Raw genomic sequence first — 21,038 nt, forward strand, 5'->3', positions numbered from 1 at the left:
TTGGACACTTGGGGAGGGAGGGACACTGAAGCCGGATAGAAACCAACAGCAGAATGGTCGACCAATTATCCAAATCTGATCAATTTGCGAAATAACAGTGTGGGACAGTCGTATCTGGAAAAACAAATCGTCCATGTCGGGCGGAAACCTCATTATGTCCAAAAACGGTTACTTTTCAGGATTCAAATTCAAAAGCATCAAAGGTAGCAGATCTACAAGCTCAAAGCGTGTCGCTCCGCGCCTCATGCCGACCTTGTGGATCTGCTACTTTAATCCATTGAGACCTGGAACGCATCCATGTCACGTTAGCGTTTAACCACATTAACCATTAACCCATTTTGGGGCGGGAACCCCTTTTGGTGTTTTAAACATTGTTATAATTTAGCTATTGAAAAATAGCAGATCTACAAGCTCATAGCGCGCCACCGAGTGGCGCGCTATGAACTTGTAGGTCTGCTATTTTTTAAAAATCGTTAAAATGTGCCTCAAATCTTTCCGAAAATTGTCATGATTTAGAAAACTTTTTTTTTTAAATTTCGACGTCAGGCCTGAATGGGTTAATGCTTTCGTGCGACTATGATTAGGGGTGGGCGATATTAGCCTGGCTAATAAGCCAGACTCAAATCACACTGTCGTGTGGTATTTGAGTCTGGAGATGCTGTGTATGGATCTTGTTTCCAGGGGGGGAAGGTTCAAACATTTTCTCTTTGACGCAATTGGTCAGAGCTACTGTCAGTCAAAGGTCTCAAGCATTGAACGTCACTGTACCAAAGCCCGCCCATATTGCATACCGTGTCCCGATTAGGCCACGCCAGTTCTCTGGTGTAGGAAATGGGCGTACAATTGAGCCTCTCCAGACCGTAATCCGCCGGCAGGCAATTTTTTTTGCCAACGGCTGATTCGGTCTGGCTTATTAGCCAGGCTAGGGCGATATGGTGATAAAATATCGTATCGTGATGCAATGTCTCCACGATATGCCTTTTCAAAGATATCGTATATATATCGTGATAGAGTGAATTTTACACTTGGTTGCATGCTGAAAATAACCGATCTACAAGCTCACAACGCGTCGCGCTAAAATCAGCCATTACGACGGCATCAAGGCCCGCCAAAATACATTTTAGTCGACTAAATCAACTGTAGATGTAGTCGGCTAAAATCTTATGATGTTTAGTCGACTAAAACTAGAATAACACCAAAACATTCCAGGTGACTAAAAATGTGACTGAAACTAAATGAAAACTATTTAAAAGACTATGACTAAAACTAAAATCTAAATTTGCTTGTCAAATTCAACCCTGGGCACTTCCATCCATCCATCCATCCATCCATCCATCCATCCATCCATCCATCCATCTTGGGGATGGATGGATGCGTTTTCCTCACTCGTCGCTCCGTAGCCCATCCATGTCTCATCAGCATGTGGCCTCCGCTTGTCCCCCCCCCCCTCCTCTCCGTCGTACCTCCCATCTGATTAGCGGCGGTCGCGTGCTGCTCCACTCAGCCACGCATGGCAGCCATTTTCTACCATTTGGAAGCCATAACAGGCCCCGTCGTTTGAAGATGAGACCCTGTACTTGTGGCTTTTTTTCTGAAGAACCTTTTTATGGGGGTACGGGGGCTTCACTCTGTCTCCGTCAAGAAGATTGAGCACGGCATGAACCCCCCCCCCCCCACACACACACACACACACACACACACACGCCGGTAACGATTGGTGGTGGAACAGTAGTTGCCGGTCATCTATCGACTCTGTGGCTGCCGGTGGCTCGTGGCGCGGATGGGGCCCTTGGCAAGGGGCCCCGCCTTGTAATCAGTGAAGCCGAGCGCTCCAGTCACCCACTGGGCCCCCGCTCACGTGACCCGGCCCCGCTAACCACAAGCACTTCATCTGATACTCTGTGGTGAGCCACGCGGACTGGGGCGGCTCGTGTGTGTGACTGTGTGTGTGTGTGTGTGTGACTGTGTGTGTGTGTGTGTGTGTGTGTGTGTGTGTGTGTGTGTGTGTGTGTGTGTGTGTGTGTGTGTGTGTGCCCGTGTGTGTGTGTGTGCAAAGGGAAGGCAAGCTTTAAGGGCCCCCATTGGCCAGGAGGACCTCTGAGAGGCAGTTTTTCTTCTTTCTTTTTTCGCTTCCTATTTCCTTTGATTTGACAGTGAGGTTAGAAGAGACTTGAGGGAGGGGGTTTAAACTAGTGTTCAAACTGTCCCGTTGCCACTTGTGTCTGCGTGCTGCCTGCCTGCCTGCCTGCCTGTCTGCCTGTCTGCCGGGAGGGACCAGTGCTGTTGAGAAGCTTGCCTTCTGGAGTGTGTCTGAGTGAGCGAGACTTCACGAGGTGAATACAATACTTCTATTTGAGTCTTGTTATCTGATAGATTAGAACATTGCAGGGGTTTTGTGTGTGTGTCATATTATTAGGAGCCATTGTAATTGTTTGTCTGTCTTGTCTTGTCTGTCTGTAAAATGTGTTGTTACCTGTTGCCTGTCCACTTGGTGCCTTGTGGCTCATGAGGCCCTCACAGAGCACTTCCACTTTTCACGGCCAGCTGCTGCAGTCCTCACTTCAGACCGTGATTTCCATCCTGCTTCTTTTCTTTCTTTCTCAACGGTACACCTCTCCGTGTGGTCTTTGTGTCTTCCTTGTCTTCTGTTCCCTTCCGGTGCCCATGCCATTTGCTTGTTGTTCTTGCATACTGTAAAGTCGCTCTGGATTAAGAGCGTCTGCTAAATGCCTAAATTGTATATGTTGTTGTAAAATGTGTATCTCTCTCATATCGTCGCTGTCGGGTGGAAACCCTGCATGTGCAAAAACGTTACTTTTCAGGAAATCCAAAAAGCACTTTTATGTGATGTTATGTTTTACTTTTATGTAATACTTAACTCAGTGGTTAAATATTTATATAAACCCACAGACAGACAGACAGACAGACTAAACTAAACCACTTTCAACCTGACGTCTCTGTTTTGGGCATGGACCTTAATTTATACAAATGGCGTAGATCTACGAAAGTATAACATTATTAAATATGTAATTAATTTACATTATTTTAAATGCTTTATTCATATGTTCCAGTATTCAATGCCAAAAAACACAATTAAAGGGATATTTCACTTTCCACAAAACGTACAAACTCCATTTTAACCATGATAAATTCATCGAAAACACCCGTCCTTTTTTCTGGTGACCCATAGTGTCCTCCTAATACGTGAGGGAGCCGTGGATTTTCATTTACTGTTTTCATATTTTTTTAATAATGTTTTGGGAAAAGAATAAGGAGCAGGAGGAGGCCTGAGGACACTAAAACATTATTCAAAATAAATGAAAACAGTAAATGAAGAAACACGGCCCCCTCACGTATTAGGAGGGCAGTATCAGTCACCATAAAAAAGGACGGGTGATTTTGATGAATCTGACATAGTTAAAATGGAGTTTGAAGCTACAATGTTTTTGTATAGGAAGGGGGCGGGGCAGCTAATATCAATATCAAATATTTAAATCAAGAATCAAGCAATTTAAAAGTCTGTGGTGTTCACATAAGCCTGAGTAGACGATAAAATGATCAAAAGTTTTTTTTTTTAAAGTGAAATATCCCTTTAAAGGAGAATTCCATGCTAGGCTTTCTTACCTTTATTTGTAGTTGTTTCGTTCCCACCAAAGAGGTCCAGGTGTTATTTTGTGCAAAAGCGCATTATTGGCTATTTCCCCTACCATAAGCTCTCAATGAATTGCATTGAATTGATTGGGGCTATGGGGTGTTATGCTAATTCGCTTATTTCCATCGCTCAAAAATCAATATTTTTTGTATATATCCTCTCTTCATAATGTAAATAGTATCCCGAGCGGCACACTTTACTACTTATTTCGATGGAAATAAGCGAATTAGCACAACAACCCAACCCCCATTGAGGGCTTTTATTAGGGGAAATAGCCAATAATGCACGTTTGCACAAAATAACACCTGGACCTCTTTGGTGGGGACGTAACAACTACAAATAAAGGTAAGAAAGCCTTCTAGCATGGAATTCTCCTTTAAATCGTTAATCACAGTTATCTGTAAGACAATTAGTCGTCAACTTGAATTTGGTAATCGTGACGGCCCTAAACGGCCCCAATCCGGTTTTCCATGGTTATGAAGTTCCAGGTAATATCCAGGCCTGGAAAAGGTTTGTTTTGGAAAATGTTTGGCTATGCATAGTTTTGGCTGTTGATTTTGTTCATAAAAAAACATGTCTAACTTACTGTATGTGACATCAAATGTAGTGCTTTGCTGCACCAGCTGCATGACAGTGGCCTAATATACGTACTGTACTGTACTGTACTGTACTGTACTGTACTGTACTGTACTGTACTGTACTGTACTGTACTGTACAGGACGTCATGTGACAAAAATAATACAAGCTAACACGTTGCTCTGTGATACGTTGTTAGCTTGTAGATCTGTTCTTTTTGTCACACCTTCGCTCCAGTTTGTCCTTATTGGGGCATTATGATGGCCAGTGGTGGAAGATAACTAAGTACATTTACTTACGTGCTATACTTAAGTACAATTTTGAGGTATTTGTACTTAATACTTGAGTATTTCCAATTGCCAATACTTTTACTTCTACTCCACTACATCTCAGAGGCAAATATTGTACGGTAGGGTACTTTTACGCCACTACAATTATTTGAAAACTTTAGTTACTAGTTACTTTGTAGATTTTAATTATTATTACAAAACATACAGTAACCACTTCAGCCCTAGTTTTTATACATTTCAAAATTTGAAATAGGACATTCTGCATTAACGAGTACTTTTACTTTTGGTACTTTTAAGGTCCTTGTAGCGGAATATTTCTATATTGCAGTATTGATACTTTTACTTAAGTAAAACATGCGAGTACTTTTTCCACCACTGCCTAATATACGTATATACAGGACGTAAAGTGACTAAAATAATACAATCTAACACGTTGCTCTGTGATGCACGTCGTCAGCTTGTAGATCGGTTCTTTTCGTCACATCGACACCTCCACTCCAGTCTGTCTTGAGGCGTTGAAGGCACCCTGGACTCCTGGAGTAAGAAGAGCCTGAAGCCTGGACACTGAAGCCAGATAGAAACCAATGCAGAATGGTCCAACCAATTATCCAAATCGGATCACTTTGCAGAATAAGGGTGCACTCACACGGTTAATGCAATTCTCTGTGCTCGTTGGATCAATGCTGTGTTGTGTCATGGCCTCCCAATGTATTTCCAATGGAGGTCACATGGTTTGACACAACATAGGGGGAGGGGTCTGTTGTATGGCTTTCAGCTGTGTTTCGACTGCGCCCCTCCCCCTCATACAACACAATGTTGTGTCAAACCATGTGACCTCCATTGGAAATACATTGGGCGGCCATGATACTACACAGCATTGATCCAACGAGCACAGAGAATTGCATTAACCGTGTGAGTGCACCCTAAGGCTGAGCTCACACCTTTCATGCAATTCTCGTGCTCGTTGGGTGCTCGTTGGGTAGTGTCATGGCCGCCCAATGTATTTCCAATGGAGGTCACATGGTTTGACCCAACATTGTGTTGTGTGAGGGGGAGGGGCGCAGTCGTCCGCCCCTCCCCCTCACACAACACAATGTTGGGTCAAACCATGTGACCTCCATTGGAAATACATTGGGCGGCCATGACACAACACAACATGCATCCAACGAGCATCCAACGAGCACGAAAATTGCATGAAATGTGTGAGCTCAGCCTAAGGCTGAGCTCACACCTTTAATGCAATTCTGGTGCTCGTTGGATGAATGTTGTGTTGTGTCATGGCCGCCCAATGTATTTCCAATGGAGGTCACATGGTTTGACACAACATTGTGTTGTGTGAGGGGGAGGGGCGTTTCGACTGCGCCCCTCCCCCTCACACAACACAATGTTGGGTCAAACCAGGAGTCCAAGCCGTGTCTTTTCACCTGACAGGGGGGGGGGGGGGTTCCCTGGTTGGACGTAGCGCGTGGAAGCAACACAGGAAGAGGGTGTTGACTTACTGTAGTTAAAACTAAGACGAAAAATGTTCGTCGACTACCTTTTTTTCACTGACAAAAACGAGGTGAAAAGAAACGGCTTGGACTCCTCATGCACTGAAGGAAGCGTGAGGTCAGTCTGTTGCTCTCCCCAGGTTGGCGGAGGGAGTGTGTAGAGCCCAGGATTACATTAAATAATTGACAAAAAATGGGTTACAAAATCGTGGGATACAGCTCACCACAACTTGGCTGACAGCTCACCGCTCCAGGAGATGGGTCAAATGCGGAGAACAAATTTCACTGCGGTAACATGTGTGAATAAAATCGTATGACTTTAACTTTGACTTTGATAAAAAGTATCCCTCTCCCTATATGCCCCTCCCCAGGAGATTCCTCTGTCGGAGATCCTGCAGGTGGAGTCGTCCAAGGACTACGGCCAGCTGGCGCAGGGCAGCAACCCGCACTGCTTCGAGGTCATCACTTCCACCATGGTGTACTACGTGGGCGAGAACAACAGCGGCCACTACCACAGCCCGGCGCTGGCCGCGTCCGGCGTGGGCATGGAGGTGGCGCAGGGCTGGGAGAAGGCCATCCGCCAGGCGCTGATGCCCGTCACGCCGCAGCCCAGCGTGGTGTGTGCCACCGGCGCCGCCGGCCAAGGCAAGGACCACAGTGAGTAGTAATCCGCTAATACGGATTAAACCCATTCTTGGGCGGGAATAACCCCTTTTGGTGTTTTAAGCATTATGTTATGCTTTAGCTATTGAAAAATAGCAGATCTACAAGCTCATAGCGCGGCACCGAGTGCCGCGCTACGAGCTTGTAGGTCTGCTATTTTTGAAAAATCTTGAAAATGTGGCACATTGTATATATATTCTTTCAGAGCAAACTCAAATATTTGCTTCTGGGGGGGGTCCCTGGAACTACATATTTTCAGATGGGGGTCGGCGGCCTAATACAGATAATTCTGGGGCTCCTTGACATGAAATAGTTTGAGAACGACTGACATAGAAACATAGGTTTTTCAGTTAAAGTTCTCCGTCGCCGCCACGATCCCATATATAAGCCCCAGCGTGTCTTCTGTGAAAGCATGCTGCTGCACGCAACGAAAATAGCCGATCTACAAGCTCACAACACGTCGTGCTGCGACGTGTTGTGAGTTTGTAGATCGGCTATTTGAGCTTGTAGATCGGCTATTTCCGGTCATTTTTAATTTTAAGATGAAAGAGTATTTGAAGTGATCAAACTAGCAATAGTATGCTGCTTATACTAGTTTAGAAACATCTTCCAGAAACATGAATGGTCTCAGAAAGGTCATAAAAGTCAACCTTAAAGCCTCAAATCTGTGATTTCTTCAGCTGGTCGGCCTAACACATCATCATTACATTTTCAGTCTTGGCATTTTATTTTGCTTTATTCCATTCCGTATCGATCAGTGGTTTTCAACCTTTTCCACATCAAGGTCTATTATTTATTCAGTAATTAGAGCCACGGTCCACCATTTGATGAGATTTAGCCTCCCAGACCCAAGACATAATATTTTGTTATTGTTGGATAAGACTTTGTTCACAATTCCATGCTGTATTGACTATTGATGTGGTACCATAGGAGAGATAACAGGCAAACGTTGATCAGAATAACAATTCTTCTACATTCTCTAATTGTGTAAACGTCTACTAAATGAAGTAATGCAGATGGTTAACAGTAATTGAACTCTTGAGAGCATAAAATGAAACCAAATGGACCAAAAATATAATCAAGTTATTTGGTCACCTTGTCACTGAATCTCTCGTCAAAAAAAAAAAAAAAAAACTAAATCTAAGATTTTTCAGAAGGAAGGGAGTAATCTACAAAGACGGATACAGATCTGTGCTTGTGGTCTGACACAGTTTGAGTCGGTGTGTATTTCCCCTCCCAGAGACAGTGTCTGATAGCTTCAGTCTTTATAGGTCAAGTGAGGTGAGGCTGTAAGAAGGTGAGTCAGCGCTTCATGGTTCATGATGAGATCATGAGGCTGAGATGACTGGGCACAAAGTCCCTGTGAAGTGTGAACCATAACGCTCGGTAACAAATGTAGCTGGGGAGGGACCCCCCCCTATAACCCCCCCCTAAGGACCCCTGGGGGTCGACGGACCTTTGTTCAACCCTTCACAGCCACTGCATAACATCTGTACAGGAGATGAGAGCGATTACATTGATTATAATAACATACACATAATCATGTTGATGATGGCATCTATCATTGACTCACGTGCTGCATCATCTGGGAGGTTGATTTAGCAATGATGGGATTAATTAGCGCATGTGCTGTCCATTCAAGGCTCTTTAGTTTATAATTATATAAATACAATTTGTTTTGATTAGTTCAGACTCATTGACCGGTTAATGAGGTTTTTAGTCCTGGGAGTGCTGTCCGTCATGACCTCTGCTGGCCACCAGACAGACAGACTCATAATGTTAAGCAGATGATGAAGCTGTTTGATCTGGCCGTGCGTCTCCTGGGGGCCTGGAGTCTGAGCCACTGACGCAGAAGGGTGAAATCAGCCCTCAACGGCTTCTGACAGAAATATGGGGAGGGGCCTCGCCCCGTAGAGGCCCAACCGCTCCCTTACAGGGAGGGGCTTTTATTACCCCTCCTCTACTGGGCTTGGCTTTTCTTTCTTTTTGCATGAGCTGGGCGTTGCCATAATCTACTAGAGCCTCAAACGCGAGTGACTAATTCTCGTACCAGGTGCTGTGCGCTCCCCCCCGCCCTCTCAGCGCGAAAAGAAAAGAAAATGAATCCGCAGCATGACAGCCATGGCAACGCTGAAGCGGCACAACAAGCGCTAAATAATATAGATATTAATAATAATAATCATATAGCTATAGGTCCAGTGCTGGTTGATGTGTTTGTAAAGCGTTATACTATTATTAGTATAGCGCCAAAGTCCTGGCGCAATCGCTCATCCCCTGGTCCACGGACGTTTTTCTCTATGGAGAATGCGTTCGAACCCGAGCACCGCCAACTCAGCGTATCAGTCTGTACTGGGAGCTGATGGCAGGTGCTGCGCTCCATCTCAGCATTCCATCTCCCAGAGGCCTAGTGCATTGAAACAGAGATAGAGTCCCGGCTACCTTGGCTGATACCGACAATAAGCCTCTCTGGCTTACTTACTTAGTTATTTTTGTGCCAACCGCAAACAACTTTTTTTTGCAGATAAAGTTAAGTTTTAGACTATGCCGTGTCTGACATACGTGGCCGGTTAAAGGCTCATTCATAGTCTGGATTTTCGGTGGTGAGGTGACCACCGAACTACAACATGACGTCATTAGCCGCGGTGAAGAGCAAACCACCGCCCTTCTCTCTGTTTTTACTCACCACCACTCCACGTTATTTCAGCTCCGGTGGTCACCTCACCACCGGAGCGGTGGTCACCTCACCACCGAAAATCCAGACTATGAATGAGCCTTAAGACCTAGGCGACGGAGTCCGACATACATGGCCGGTTAAGACTGAGGTGACGGAGTCCGACATACGTGGCCGGTTAAGACTGAGGTGACGGAGTCCGACATACGTGGCCGGTTAAGACTGAGGCGACGGAGTCCGACATACGTGGCTGGTTAAGGTTTGGGGTAGGGTTAGTAATGTACAACATAAAGTACATACGTTCACCCGTGGCGGTTGGTGACTACTGGGTTGGGCTGCTGGGTTGGGCCAACCCCTACGATGTATGTCAGAAGCCGTTGAGGGCTGATTTCACCCTGTGAAAATCAAGTCCCTTGGCCTTTTTTTGGTTCTAGAACTGGTTCCGTTCCAGATTCTTGGAACCTTGGTGATTTTATGTAACCGGCCCGCTAACCTGCCCCGCCTTTCCACCAGTTTAACCCATTTAGACCTGAGGACGATTCTACAAATGTCTAAAATGTCTAATTTTTTTTAAACAGTTTTCTTGAAAAATCCATGTTTCCATGTCGTTCGCATACATTTTCATGTCAAGGACCCCCAAAAAATATATGTAATTGGCCCCCCATCTGAAAATATGTTGTTCCAGGGACCTCCCCCAGAAGCAAAGATTTGAGTTAAAAACTCTGAAAGATTTGCACTTTCACGATTTTTCAAAATAGCAGACCTACAAGCTCATAGCGCGGCACTCTGTGCCACTCTGTGCCGCGCTATGGGCTTGTAGATCTGCTATTTTTCAATAGCTAAAGTATAACATAATACTTAGTTAAAACTCCAAAAGGGGTTCCCACCCAAAATGGGTTAAAACACCAAAAGGAGTTCACGCCCAAAATGGGTTAAAGCAGAACCATTGAAATTAAGGGAAAGGAGTCTCCAAGTTGCCGCAGGCCTGGCCAGCAATGTGTGGAAATTCAGTCGTCAAGGGCATTTACAGTTTCACTTTTGTTTTCTTTTGCCATTGTTTCTTATCACATCTTTGGTTGCAGTTGACCTGATCTGCAATTTGCAACCAAAGTCTTTTTTTGGTTCCAGTTCTGAACCAACTTTTAGGCTCCTGAACCAATTCATTTTCAGTGGAAACACTTTGAACTGGTTCAAATTTGGGGGCGTGAAAAAAAGAACGCAACCAGTTCAACCCCGGTGGAAAAGGGAGTTGAAAGAGGATAAACCTCCTTGTGTCCATGGGACAAAGACAGAGGTGGCAGGCGGGTCACTGAGGCGTTGTAGACAGCAGGCTTTAAACACATGAATCCCATTTCTTGGCATGTGACAATTACAAGCTCATAACGTGTTGCACTTGCGTTATGAGCTTGTACAGCTAGTAGATCCGCTATTTTTACATTTTGGTGTAGAGTGGAAAAAAAAGGGGGAAGCTAGCGTAGATTCTTGGGTGACCCCGATAAACAATTTATAAGGATTGAAGAAGTTGTCAATGCTCAAATCACATTATCTATCTGATTCTGGCTGGATGGTAGTTACACCCACCTTCTAATGAGAGCGCAAAATCTCTCTTGGAAGAGCCACCCATCGACTTCTCTAATATACGGCAACCTTCCCCATGTTTCTCCACTAGTCCGATCCAGAAGAACACAGTTTGCCGGCCACTGCTACAGAGCTGACAATGAGGTTATATACAACCCCTCTTCTCTGGAATCCTGCCTCAAAGCAGACCAGAGGTAGAAATCTGTCGTTCCCTGATGTCATCGCTAGGGACACATGCATCAGTAAGCAGGGACTGGGGATGGCAATGTTGAAGGACCGGGCAGTCTGGCGTGGCATTGTGAAATCCATGATAATAATAATAATAATAACTTTATTTATATAGCACCTTTCTAGGCATGAGCCACAACGTGCTGCACAGGAATAACAAGAAAATTCACAATAGAAAAATAGAAAAACAAATAAGTGACATGATCTAACATAATGAACGCAATAAACAAGAAATACCCAAACATTAAACAAATCAAGATAACACGAGATCAGTAAAAGGCAAGGAAAAACAAAAAGTTATTTATAGGAATGCTTTTTGAAACAAATGGGTTTTTAATAGGGATTTAAAACGTGTGAGGGAGTCAGTGAGGCGAATTCATTCTGGAAGCTCATTCCAGAGCTTTGGTGCTCGGATGGCGAAGGCCCGATCACCCTTTGTGACGTAGTTCGCGGAACGGATTTTTAGGAGCCCGTTGCCTGCAGACCTCAGGCTGCGAGGAGGGTCATGAGGGGTCAAGAGCTCCGCGATATAGCTAGGGGCAAGACCTCTTTGAGCTTTAAAGGACCGCTTGCCGAAAAATGATGATGATCTGATTCTGTCAACCGAGAGTTTAGACTGTTGTTGGATTGAGACTCAACAGGATATCAGTCGTACCCGTGTTCATATCCGTTACTCGTCCTGGACAACCCCAGACTAATTGTGACACATTGAATGACAAAAAATGTGACATTAAACATGGCATTTTGTTGTGGTTCGAGCCAGGGCCATGTGAACAATTTGATGTTCAGTGTTGTCTGTTCTGTTCATTTTTGTCTCCACCAGGCCAAAGGCATGGGGAGAGAGTATGTTTTGCACTCCGTCCGTCCGTCCGTCCGTCCGTCCGTCCTTCCGTCTGTGAACAGCTAATCTCCGGCACCGTTACCCCGGTCGATGCCAAATTTTGCACTCACACTCCCTAGATGCCAACGATGAACCTCTGCCCCAAAAATTCCAGAACGGCCTGTTATAGCGCCACCAGGAGGCCGATTTGTGCAAAACAAGTTTTTGGACAGTACACCTACAGATTTTGTCCAAACATCACGTAAAATGGTACACAGTCTCTGTAGAGCCATTCAACGAAACGGGTCTTTCAGATTTCTCAGACTCCATCCTGATTGGCTAAGATTGGCTTCCAAAGTTCGCAGGAGTGCTCAGTTTCAAACAAAATGCTGCAAATCATGAACACATCGTGTGATTTCCGTGAAATTGTGCACGCACATTCCCACTAGGCCGAGGAAGAAATGCCAAATGAACATTTTCAACTCAGCCTCATGGTGGCGCTATAACTGGCCGAAAAGTGTTTTTACATCTAACTGCACGGATCTGTGGATAACTTTGTATGCCAACTCCCTAGAGGCCAAGGAAAAACCTTTGCCTGGCATTTTTCACATCTGCTCTTTATAGCGCCACCAGGAGGCCGACATATGTAAAACACATTTTCTAATATTACTCCTTCAGATTTTATCCAAATGTCACGCAAATCGGTACACATGCTCTTCATAGTCATGTGATCAAGACGGGTTTGTTTGATTTCTCATAATCCACCCTCATTGGCTACGATTAGCTTCTAAACTTTTCAGGAGTAGCCCGCTTTGTACCCGTTTTGTACAAATCGTCACAACTACTCAACGCAGCGTCCGATTGTGGTGAAACTGTGCATGCATATTCCCACTAGGCTTTGGAAGAAATGCCACTTGACAGTTTTCAAATCAGCCTCATGGTGGCGCTACAACAGGCTAAGCCACGTCACACACACACACACACACACACACACACACACACACACACACACACACACACACACACACGTTTATATTGCTCCTAAACATTTTGCCAAACATCACACACACACACTCCTATCCTCCTGGTGGAGACCTGTGCCCAGAAGGGCACTTTTTCTAGTTAAACATGATTTTAAGGGAAACTGTTACTTTTCAGGATTGATCGAAAAGGCAAAAGTGGCAGATCGACAAGCTCAATATGTGCTGCTTCACGCCATGTTTCAAGCTTGTGGATCTGCTACTTTTGATGCTTTTGTGCGATGCTTTAGTGTGATCAAATAGAGCACCGAAGTCTGACGTCACTTTCAGTAGAGGGCGCCAGTACACAGGTTCATGTATTTTTTTATTTGCATTGAAATCCCCATAGGGGGATTTTAGATCTCTTCATATAAGAACTGTGTTTGAAAAATAAACCGATCATCCCGGCCTTTCTGTCAGGGGGGTGGCTGTGCATCGGTAATGATGTCCATTCATATTTGATACAGCCAGTTTCTGGAGAAAATGGAATTAATTTGGCCGCAAAAGCCTTGAAACTACATATGAAAAAAAACGTAATTAACATGTCAGTATATGTTGTGTGACGGGCAGCTGCAGCCACCCCGCCTACCCGGAAATGTATAGTCTCTGGGTTGTTTGCTCTTTGGGTATATTTGTACATTTCCACCTTCAGTCGATGCTTGATATCCATATTAGTGAAAAGGCCGGGATGATCGGTTTATTTTTCAAACTGTTCTTATATGAAGAGATCTAAAATCCCCCTATGGGGATTTCAATGCAAATAAAAAGTACACAAACCTGTGGACTGGCGCCCTCTACTGACAGTGACGTCTATAGTATAGGGTATTCATTTATGAAAAAAAGAAAACCCCAAAAATTCACAAAACATGGAGATAAGAGGTTTCTGCCAGACCGCAACAATATATTGACAATTTAATCCAGAGCGAGCGAGTAAACCAGAACAACACATGGTAATATATGTGTGGTTCCAGAGACAGAGTCTTACAAATGCCTTCCAGTGCACGTTTGTCGAGATCAAAGATCAGCCTTCTTTTCTTTTTTTGTGTAATGTAGGTCAAGTACATTACACAGTTTACATGTTTACTGTCATCATTTCCCATCACTGCACATGGAGACCTTGTGACCGAGTATATCAGCCCCCTGGGGTGCGGGGGCCGTAAAAATCCTACAGTACATGACGAAATGCAACGCATACCTCCACCATTCAATCACACATAACATCCCAAATCAATTTTATTGGCAAATTATTGTGTAATAACATGCTTCATTATGTGTGTGTGTGTGTGGGGGGGGGGGGGGGGGGGTATGGCTTATATTGCAAACAGCTGTGATAAGCTTGAAACAAGGGTTAGGGAGACTATTACAAGTATGCGCGCGATGTGCCTCTCTGCCTGCGATTAATCAACCACTTGAACCCTTAGCGTCCCTGTTCTAGGGGCAAGCATTCTGCAAAAATTGCCGCTAAGCCGTTAAGCGTGACATGTGGCCAACGGTCCACACATGTCCCAGACTCTTCTTCCTCCTCCAGGCTCCCAAACTGTGGAACGAACTCCACGTTGCAGTTAGAACTGCAGACTCGGCCACAACCTTTCGCCGTAATCTGAAGACTCACCTCTTCAGACCCCACTTTAGCCCGTAGCACTTGCCATAGCCTTGACGACTAGTAGAGCCTAGTAGAGTTTGTATAGTTTCAATGTAATAATAATAATACAACTTTATTTGTATAAGCACCTTTCATGACATGAAATGCAGCTCAAAGTGCTTTACACAAAAAAGAAAAGAAAGGCAGGGCATAAACAATACAGTGAGGACATGAATAACATTTTCTTTAAAAAGACAAATAAATCAATTAAAAGCAAGGGTGTAGAAGTGGGTCTTGAGCTGAGCTTTAAAAATGTCTACAGAGGCTGCCTGTCGAAGGTACAGTGGGAGTTTGTTCCACGCCGTCGGCCCGTAGAAGCAAAAAGCTGCTTCCCCGTATTTTTTAGTTGCCATTTTTTTAGGCAAAGCGAGCAGGCCAGCAGTGGAAGACCTTAGGGGGCGGTTTGGGACATATTTCGGCAGGCAGTCATGAGACCATTGAGAGCTTTATAAACAAGTAAAATAATTTTGTACAGTTTCTTGGTATGATCCTAGATTACTATCTCTATGCTTTTGATGCAGAGATTAAAATAGGGTGCATTTTGCATCCCAAAACGCAGTTTATAGTTAAGGGACGCAATAAAACAAAGACCTCTGCATCCACGGGATGCTAGCTTTAGTTATAATAATCATTTCTTCTTCTGTTTTCTACATGAATTTAACCACATTATAACCATATAAAATTAAATGGGAGTTAAATGCTGAAATTTGCAAAAAATAGCAAAATATGACTCGTCGTTGAAGAGTGACTCATAAAATGTCCCTGGGACTCATCTAAAAGACCATCCCTGCATCCCGGGACTCATTACATTGAAAACCTATTTACATCACTGTTGATGTAATACCTTGTCTTTACCTCGCTGACTATAAATCGCTCTGGATTAAGAGCGTCTGCTAAGCGCCTAAATTGTATATTCTAGATATATTTATTTTTTGAGGTTGAGGGGAAAAGACCTCGTTTGGAGCCCTGGGGGACTAACTAATTATATAGGGTTTAAGTGGTTTAATTAAAGATGCACTGGTTCCTTTACCAGCGTGTTTTTCCTTTTGCAGAACAAGAGCTGTCCATCAGCATATCTGTGTCCAACTGTCAGGTCCAGGAGAACGTGGTGAGAAGATACTTCTTTCTTTCTTTTCCTCTTAATCCAAGGTGATCTTGCGCAACTTCCCAGCATGCATTTTGGTCTTTTCTGGGTTGGCTTTTGTGGTTAAAGTCGTATTTTATTTATTTATTGTGCTTCATTAAAATGTCCAATGTTTTTATTTCCCTGCACAAATTAGAGAAGTTATTGCATGCATGGTTTTGGGGTTTTTTTTTGGTGGGAGGAAAAAGTAAATGGGATTTCCAAGTTCCACTTTGTGCACTGGGTGAAAGTGAAGCGGGTTTTGCCTCCCAGACGGCCGACGATGATGCAACAGTCGACCATAGCGAAGCAAAACTCAATATTACAAACGGGAAATGTGAACAAAACCTGGTACTAATTACATCTTCTTTAGGACATCGCCTCAGTCTACCAGATCTTCTCTGATGAGGTTCTGGGATCGGGACAGTTTGGCATCGTGTATGGAGGTACAGTACAGTACAGTACAGTACAGTACAGTACAGTACAGTATGCCTGCCTTGATGATGATTAATTTCACTGATGACTTGTTGCGTTATGTAACTTTCCTCCTTCCTGCGCGAACCATTGACCTAACAGAGCCTGCCTGCTTGCTCAGGGGATTAAATTGAACCTTGACCCGTGTGAGACATGACAAAGGGCCCTATCTCGTGCCACCCACCCTTATTCCTAAACATATTTGCCATTTATTACAATTTTTTTTAAATAGTTCAACTAGCCAATCTACATTGACACGTTGTGAGCTTGTAGATCGGTTATTTGAACTATTTTAAAAGGTTTTTCAAAAATAGTAAAAATAAAAAGGCAAATACGTTTAGGGGTAAGGGGTAAGGGGTGGCTAAGATATAGTCCTAAATGTTTTAGAAGAGCAGGGAAACAAAATATAACCACCCCAACTGTATAAGTTACTGTATATATTGTATTAACATACCCTACCGTACATACCTACCTGGTTACATAGTACCACTTTTAAGAGTCCAAAAGGACTCATCTCATGGTCACATTCCTATTGAACATCTCAGGGAAACACAGGAAGAGTGGCAGAGACGTGGCCATCAAGGTGATCGACAAGATGAGGTTCCCCACCAAACAGGAGAGCCAGCTGAGGAACGAGGTGGCCATTCTGCAGGTACTGTAGTTTAGTGTTTCCCAACCTGTTTGCCGCGGCACTTTACTGTGCCGTTTGATGTGTCCTGGTGTGCCGCCTGATTTGACCGAAAATAACACTAACCCTCCCCGAAAGCAATCGTTGTTGTTGTCACACGTCTAACCATTAGACGTGCGATAACAACAACTACGGAACAATAGACTCTAACGACCCTCGGCCATTGAAATGTTAATGCTAAAGAGATGCATCCAGAAGACGCTACATTTCGCCCCCTCCAGTAAGACTGGAGCGCACGTAGACAGCAGACACATACAGTCCTACATGTCCCGACCCAAACACTGAGGAGGTAGAGTAAACGTGACGTTGTTGTGATTAAACACGAAAAATAGCTGTCCAAGTGTCCATACATGATCGCCTCGTTCGGCGAACAAAATCCTCCACAGAAGCGCAGTGATGCCTGATTTATTCTTCGTCGTACACGTGTTCCATGCTGAAAATGGCTGATTTACAAGCTCACAACGCGTTGCGGACGCAACGTGTTGTGAGCTTGTCGATCAGCTATTTTCAGCACGTGGTAATACAGACCCTTCACAATAAAAGCATGCAGCTTTCACAAGTTGGCCCATAATAAAGACAAGGAAAAGGATTAAGAATTAGGTGGCATTTCACATTGCATATGAGCTATTTTTTTCTCCAAAATGTATTTAAAAAAATATATATAATAAGGAATTAATTTGGATAATGGTAATGGAGATATTGTAAAAGTTGTCACTTTATTAATCCCCCAAGGTTTTTTTATTCAATAAAGTCTAAAATAAATGAACTTTCCCAACACTGTATATATATATATATATATATATTTACACACACATACATACACATATGTATGTATATAGATAGGCCTATACACCGTATATCTAGGTGTGCCCTGAGATTTTTAGGCTATGAAAAGTGTGCCCTGGGACAAAAAAGGTTGGGAAACACTGCTGTAGATCCTCCACTCCACCATGGTCCTCCGGTACCAACAGAACCAGTCCAGTACCGTTCCAAACATGATGATCAAATACATGTCATCTCTGTCGGGTGGAAACCTCATGTGTCCAAAACTGTTACTTTTCAGGATTATTATAATTTTTTTTAATATCAAAAGTAGTATCCAGCATCCAAGGAAAATTGCAGATCTATAAGCTCACAGCGCATTGCGTTGTGAGCTTGTTTTGGCAAAGAGATGTAGACATGAAAAAGTGGGTCAAAGGACCAACTCAGGTCCAGTTTACTAAGTCTAGAGAGTGTTTAACATAATGTTCTCTGTGTGTGCGCGTGCGTGCGTGCGTGCCTGCCTGCCTGCCTGCCTGTGCGCAGAACCTGCATCACCCCGGCATCGTCAACCTGGAGTGCATGTTCGAGACACCCGAGCGAGTGTTCGTGGTCATGGAGAAGCTCCATGGAGACATGCTGGAGATGATCCTGTCCAGTGAGAAGAGCAAGCTGCCCGAGCGCATCACCAAGTTCCTTGTCACGCAGGTCCGTCCTTTTCTGCCCCTCTGTTCATTCCCTTTCCCTTTCCCCGCTCTTTCTCCTCATCCGCCGGTTCTGTCTTGTCTTGTCTTGTCCAGTCGTCCCGTGTGGACTTTTCAAGGCCGATAGCGATTCTGATGTTCTGGAGAACAAGAAGGACAAACTGATTCAGGTTTTTTTGGGGGGTGGGGGGGTTCTTTCTCAAAGATCCATAATTAATGTTGCAAAATCTGAACAATACACTAAGGGTTCCATTTTCGTCACCGCTAAACCCCTTATCCCTAAACTGCCTTTTTTTTTTTTAACTATTTTGCAAAACATTTTTGAATAGTTAAAATGGCCAGTCTACAAGCTCACAACGTGTCAATGTAGATTGGCTAAGGCAAAGAAGTTTAGGGATAAGGGGTTTAGCGGTGGCGAAAATGGAGCCCTAAAAGTTAGATGCCTTTTAGTGTACTGTTAAGAATTTGCAACATTAATTATCACGTGTCTTTCATTCAAGGCAGTCATGTTTATCGTAATATAAATGCACCGTGTTTCTGCACGTCTGTACGTCTGTAATCCACGTAACTCGAGAACCGTTCGCCCCGCCGACTTCAAATTTGACACACACATTCCACACCACCACAGGGAGTGCAGTGTGTCCGTGGGATACACCGTTGTCCAGAACCAGCACAAAAGGCTCTGCCCAGGCTCTGGACAGGGCCCAAATTAGTAAATTGATCACACCTGATCACCCCTAGATCACCATATATGGAGCTGGCCTGTTCTGACATCACAATGATGTTCTGACATCTGCATAGACTCCATATTTGGGCATGCCTGACAAAGAACTCCATATATGGGCATAAGAGGTACACAGACATAACAACTGCGTGGGGCATGCATTTCCAACTTGCATCGTTCAAAGAAGGCCAGTGCCCCACGGGCACCGCTCTAGTTAATAAAAATTAACATCATTATCAAAAACCTGCATAAGCATCTACTGTATTTTGAAACACACAAAAAAAAGAACGTCCCATTTCGGCATACTTATGCACAAAAAAACGATATGGTACAACCTGATATATACCGGGTATAAATGGAACTATCACTAGTCTTGTCTCTGGGTTTCCTTCCACTGCTCGGTTTCAGCTGGTTCCCTCTCATCTCGTTCCCGTGGCGTGCACCAGGCGGTACGGTGCAGTACATCCCCAGGGCTGTTTATTCTCGCGGTGGAGCTGATTGGGGTTTGAATTTGTTTATGGTTCGTATGAGTCTGGATGGCATCATGGCCTCCTCCCTATGTGTGTGGATCACAGCCCTCCGGCCTCAGGCGGCGGCCGCCGCCCCGGTGGCTTTAAGGGGCCTGATTAGAGAGGGGGGCAGCGTTGCCTCAGAGGGTCGCGACGAGGGCCAAACAGGAGCTGGGCCATTAACAACGGCACCCATTAGCAGCAGCAGCAGCAGCAGCAGGCCTGGTTGTGATGTGGCCAGAGGAACCTCTCTCTGTCAAATCCCGGGCTCGAGGAAGAGCGAGCCAGGCCGCTCTGCGGTTTTGGGTCCGGAGCCACGGAGCGCTAGCACTATGCCAGGCCTGGGGAACACGGTTATATGGCTTGATGGGGATGAGATCATGTGTCCATTTTGGGTACGGCACCGGACCGGCCTGGAAGTATTTAAGGGCATTTACTGTGCTTATGCAACGGCGAGCTTCCATCTCAGCCACGTCGTGGAATACACAGCGCACATTATACAAACGTGAGGTTGTTTAGACCGCGCGTTGCAAATATACAATCCAACGTTCAATCACGCATTCACCCTTTCTGTGTGTGTGTGTGTGTGTGTGTGTGTGTGTGTGTGTGCGCGTGTGTGTGTGTGTGTGTGAGTGTGTGCGTGCGTCTATCCGCAGCTAATCTGGCATACTACTATGCCGATCAGCCTCAAATTTCTTGTGCACCGCTGAAAGCAGGCCAAGGACCTGAATGCTCAAACATTTCTTATTTGTACAAAGTAATTGTTTTGTCTTACTGTAAAATCAATGAGTCACAGAGAATCACAACAGTCAGAACCCCCTTTTTTTTTCTTTTCTTTTTTACAAAACACCAGAATTAGTTGTAACATCGGTTAGAGGGGAAAACGTGGCTCCCTTAAACTCTGAAATCCCATAATCCTCCACGGCTGCTCATCGATTCGGGAGCAATTAGGGGTACAGCGTCTTGCTCAAGGACACTCATACACTAAGTCTGGGGGAGCCTGGGATGGAACTGGGAACTTTCCAGTTCCCACAAGGAGCCGCTATACCTCTTAACGTCCTGAGCCAGCGAATAGTTTTGATCCAAATTACTCGCCACTTAGTTTCATATGGTTTATTTGTTCGTTACGCCACCGATGTGTGAAATGTCTTTAGACCTTTTAAGATCTCAAATGCTTTGCTAACCTGGGCCTGACCTTCTGTTTGTCGACAGATCCTGGTGGCATTAAGACATCTGCACTTCAAAAACATTGTACACTGTGACCTTAAGCCTGAGAATGTACTACTGGCATCTGCAGAACCCTTCCCTCAGGTAAGCTACGAGCTCAGCGCGGCACCAAGTGCTGCTCTACAAGCTTGTAGATCTGCTATTTATGACAAATCTTGAAAATGTGTGCAAATCTTTGAATATATATTCCTTTGCTTCTGG

At 44.5% G+C, this 21,038-nt stretch overlaps 1 protein-coding gene across 2 annotated transcripts in view; it reads left to right on the forward strand.

Moving 5' to 3' along the window:
* Positions 1–21,038, forward strand: part of prkd3 (protein kinase D3) — a 110,668-nt gene that overhangs the window by 84,438 nt on the left and 5,192 nt on the right. For both annotated transcript variants that reach the window (XM_079528238.1, XM_079528239.1), the window contains exons 11-16: positions 6,380–6,665; positions 15,682–15,737; positions 16,126–16,198; positions 16,772–16,878; positions 18,220–18,381; positions 20,823–20,921. In XM_079528238.1, coding sequence (XP_079384364.1) covers positions 6,380–6,665; positions 15,682–15,737; positions 16,126–16,198; positions 16,772–16,878; positions 18,220–18,381; positions 20,823–20,921 — 783 coding nt within the window. The remainder of the gene's footprint in view (positions 1–6,379; positions 6,666–15,681; positions 15,738–16,125; positions 16,199–16,771; positions 16,879–18,219; positions 18,382–20,822; positions 20,922–21,038) is intronic.

This window comes from Electrona antarctica (assembly GCF_951216825.1).
Source record: "Electrona antarctica genome assembly, chromosome: 18".
Classification (NCBI taxonomy): domain Eukaryota; kingdom Metazoa; phylum Chordata; class Actinopteri; order Myctophiformes; family Myctophidae; genus Electrona; species Electrona antarctica.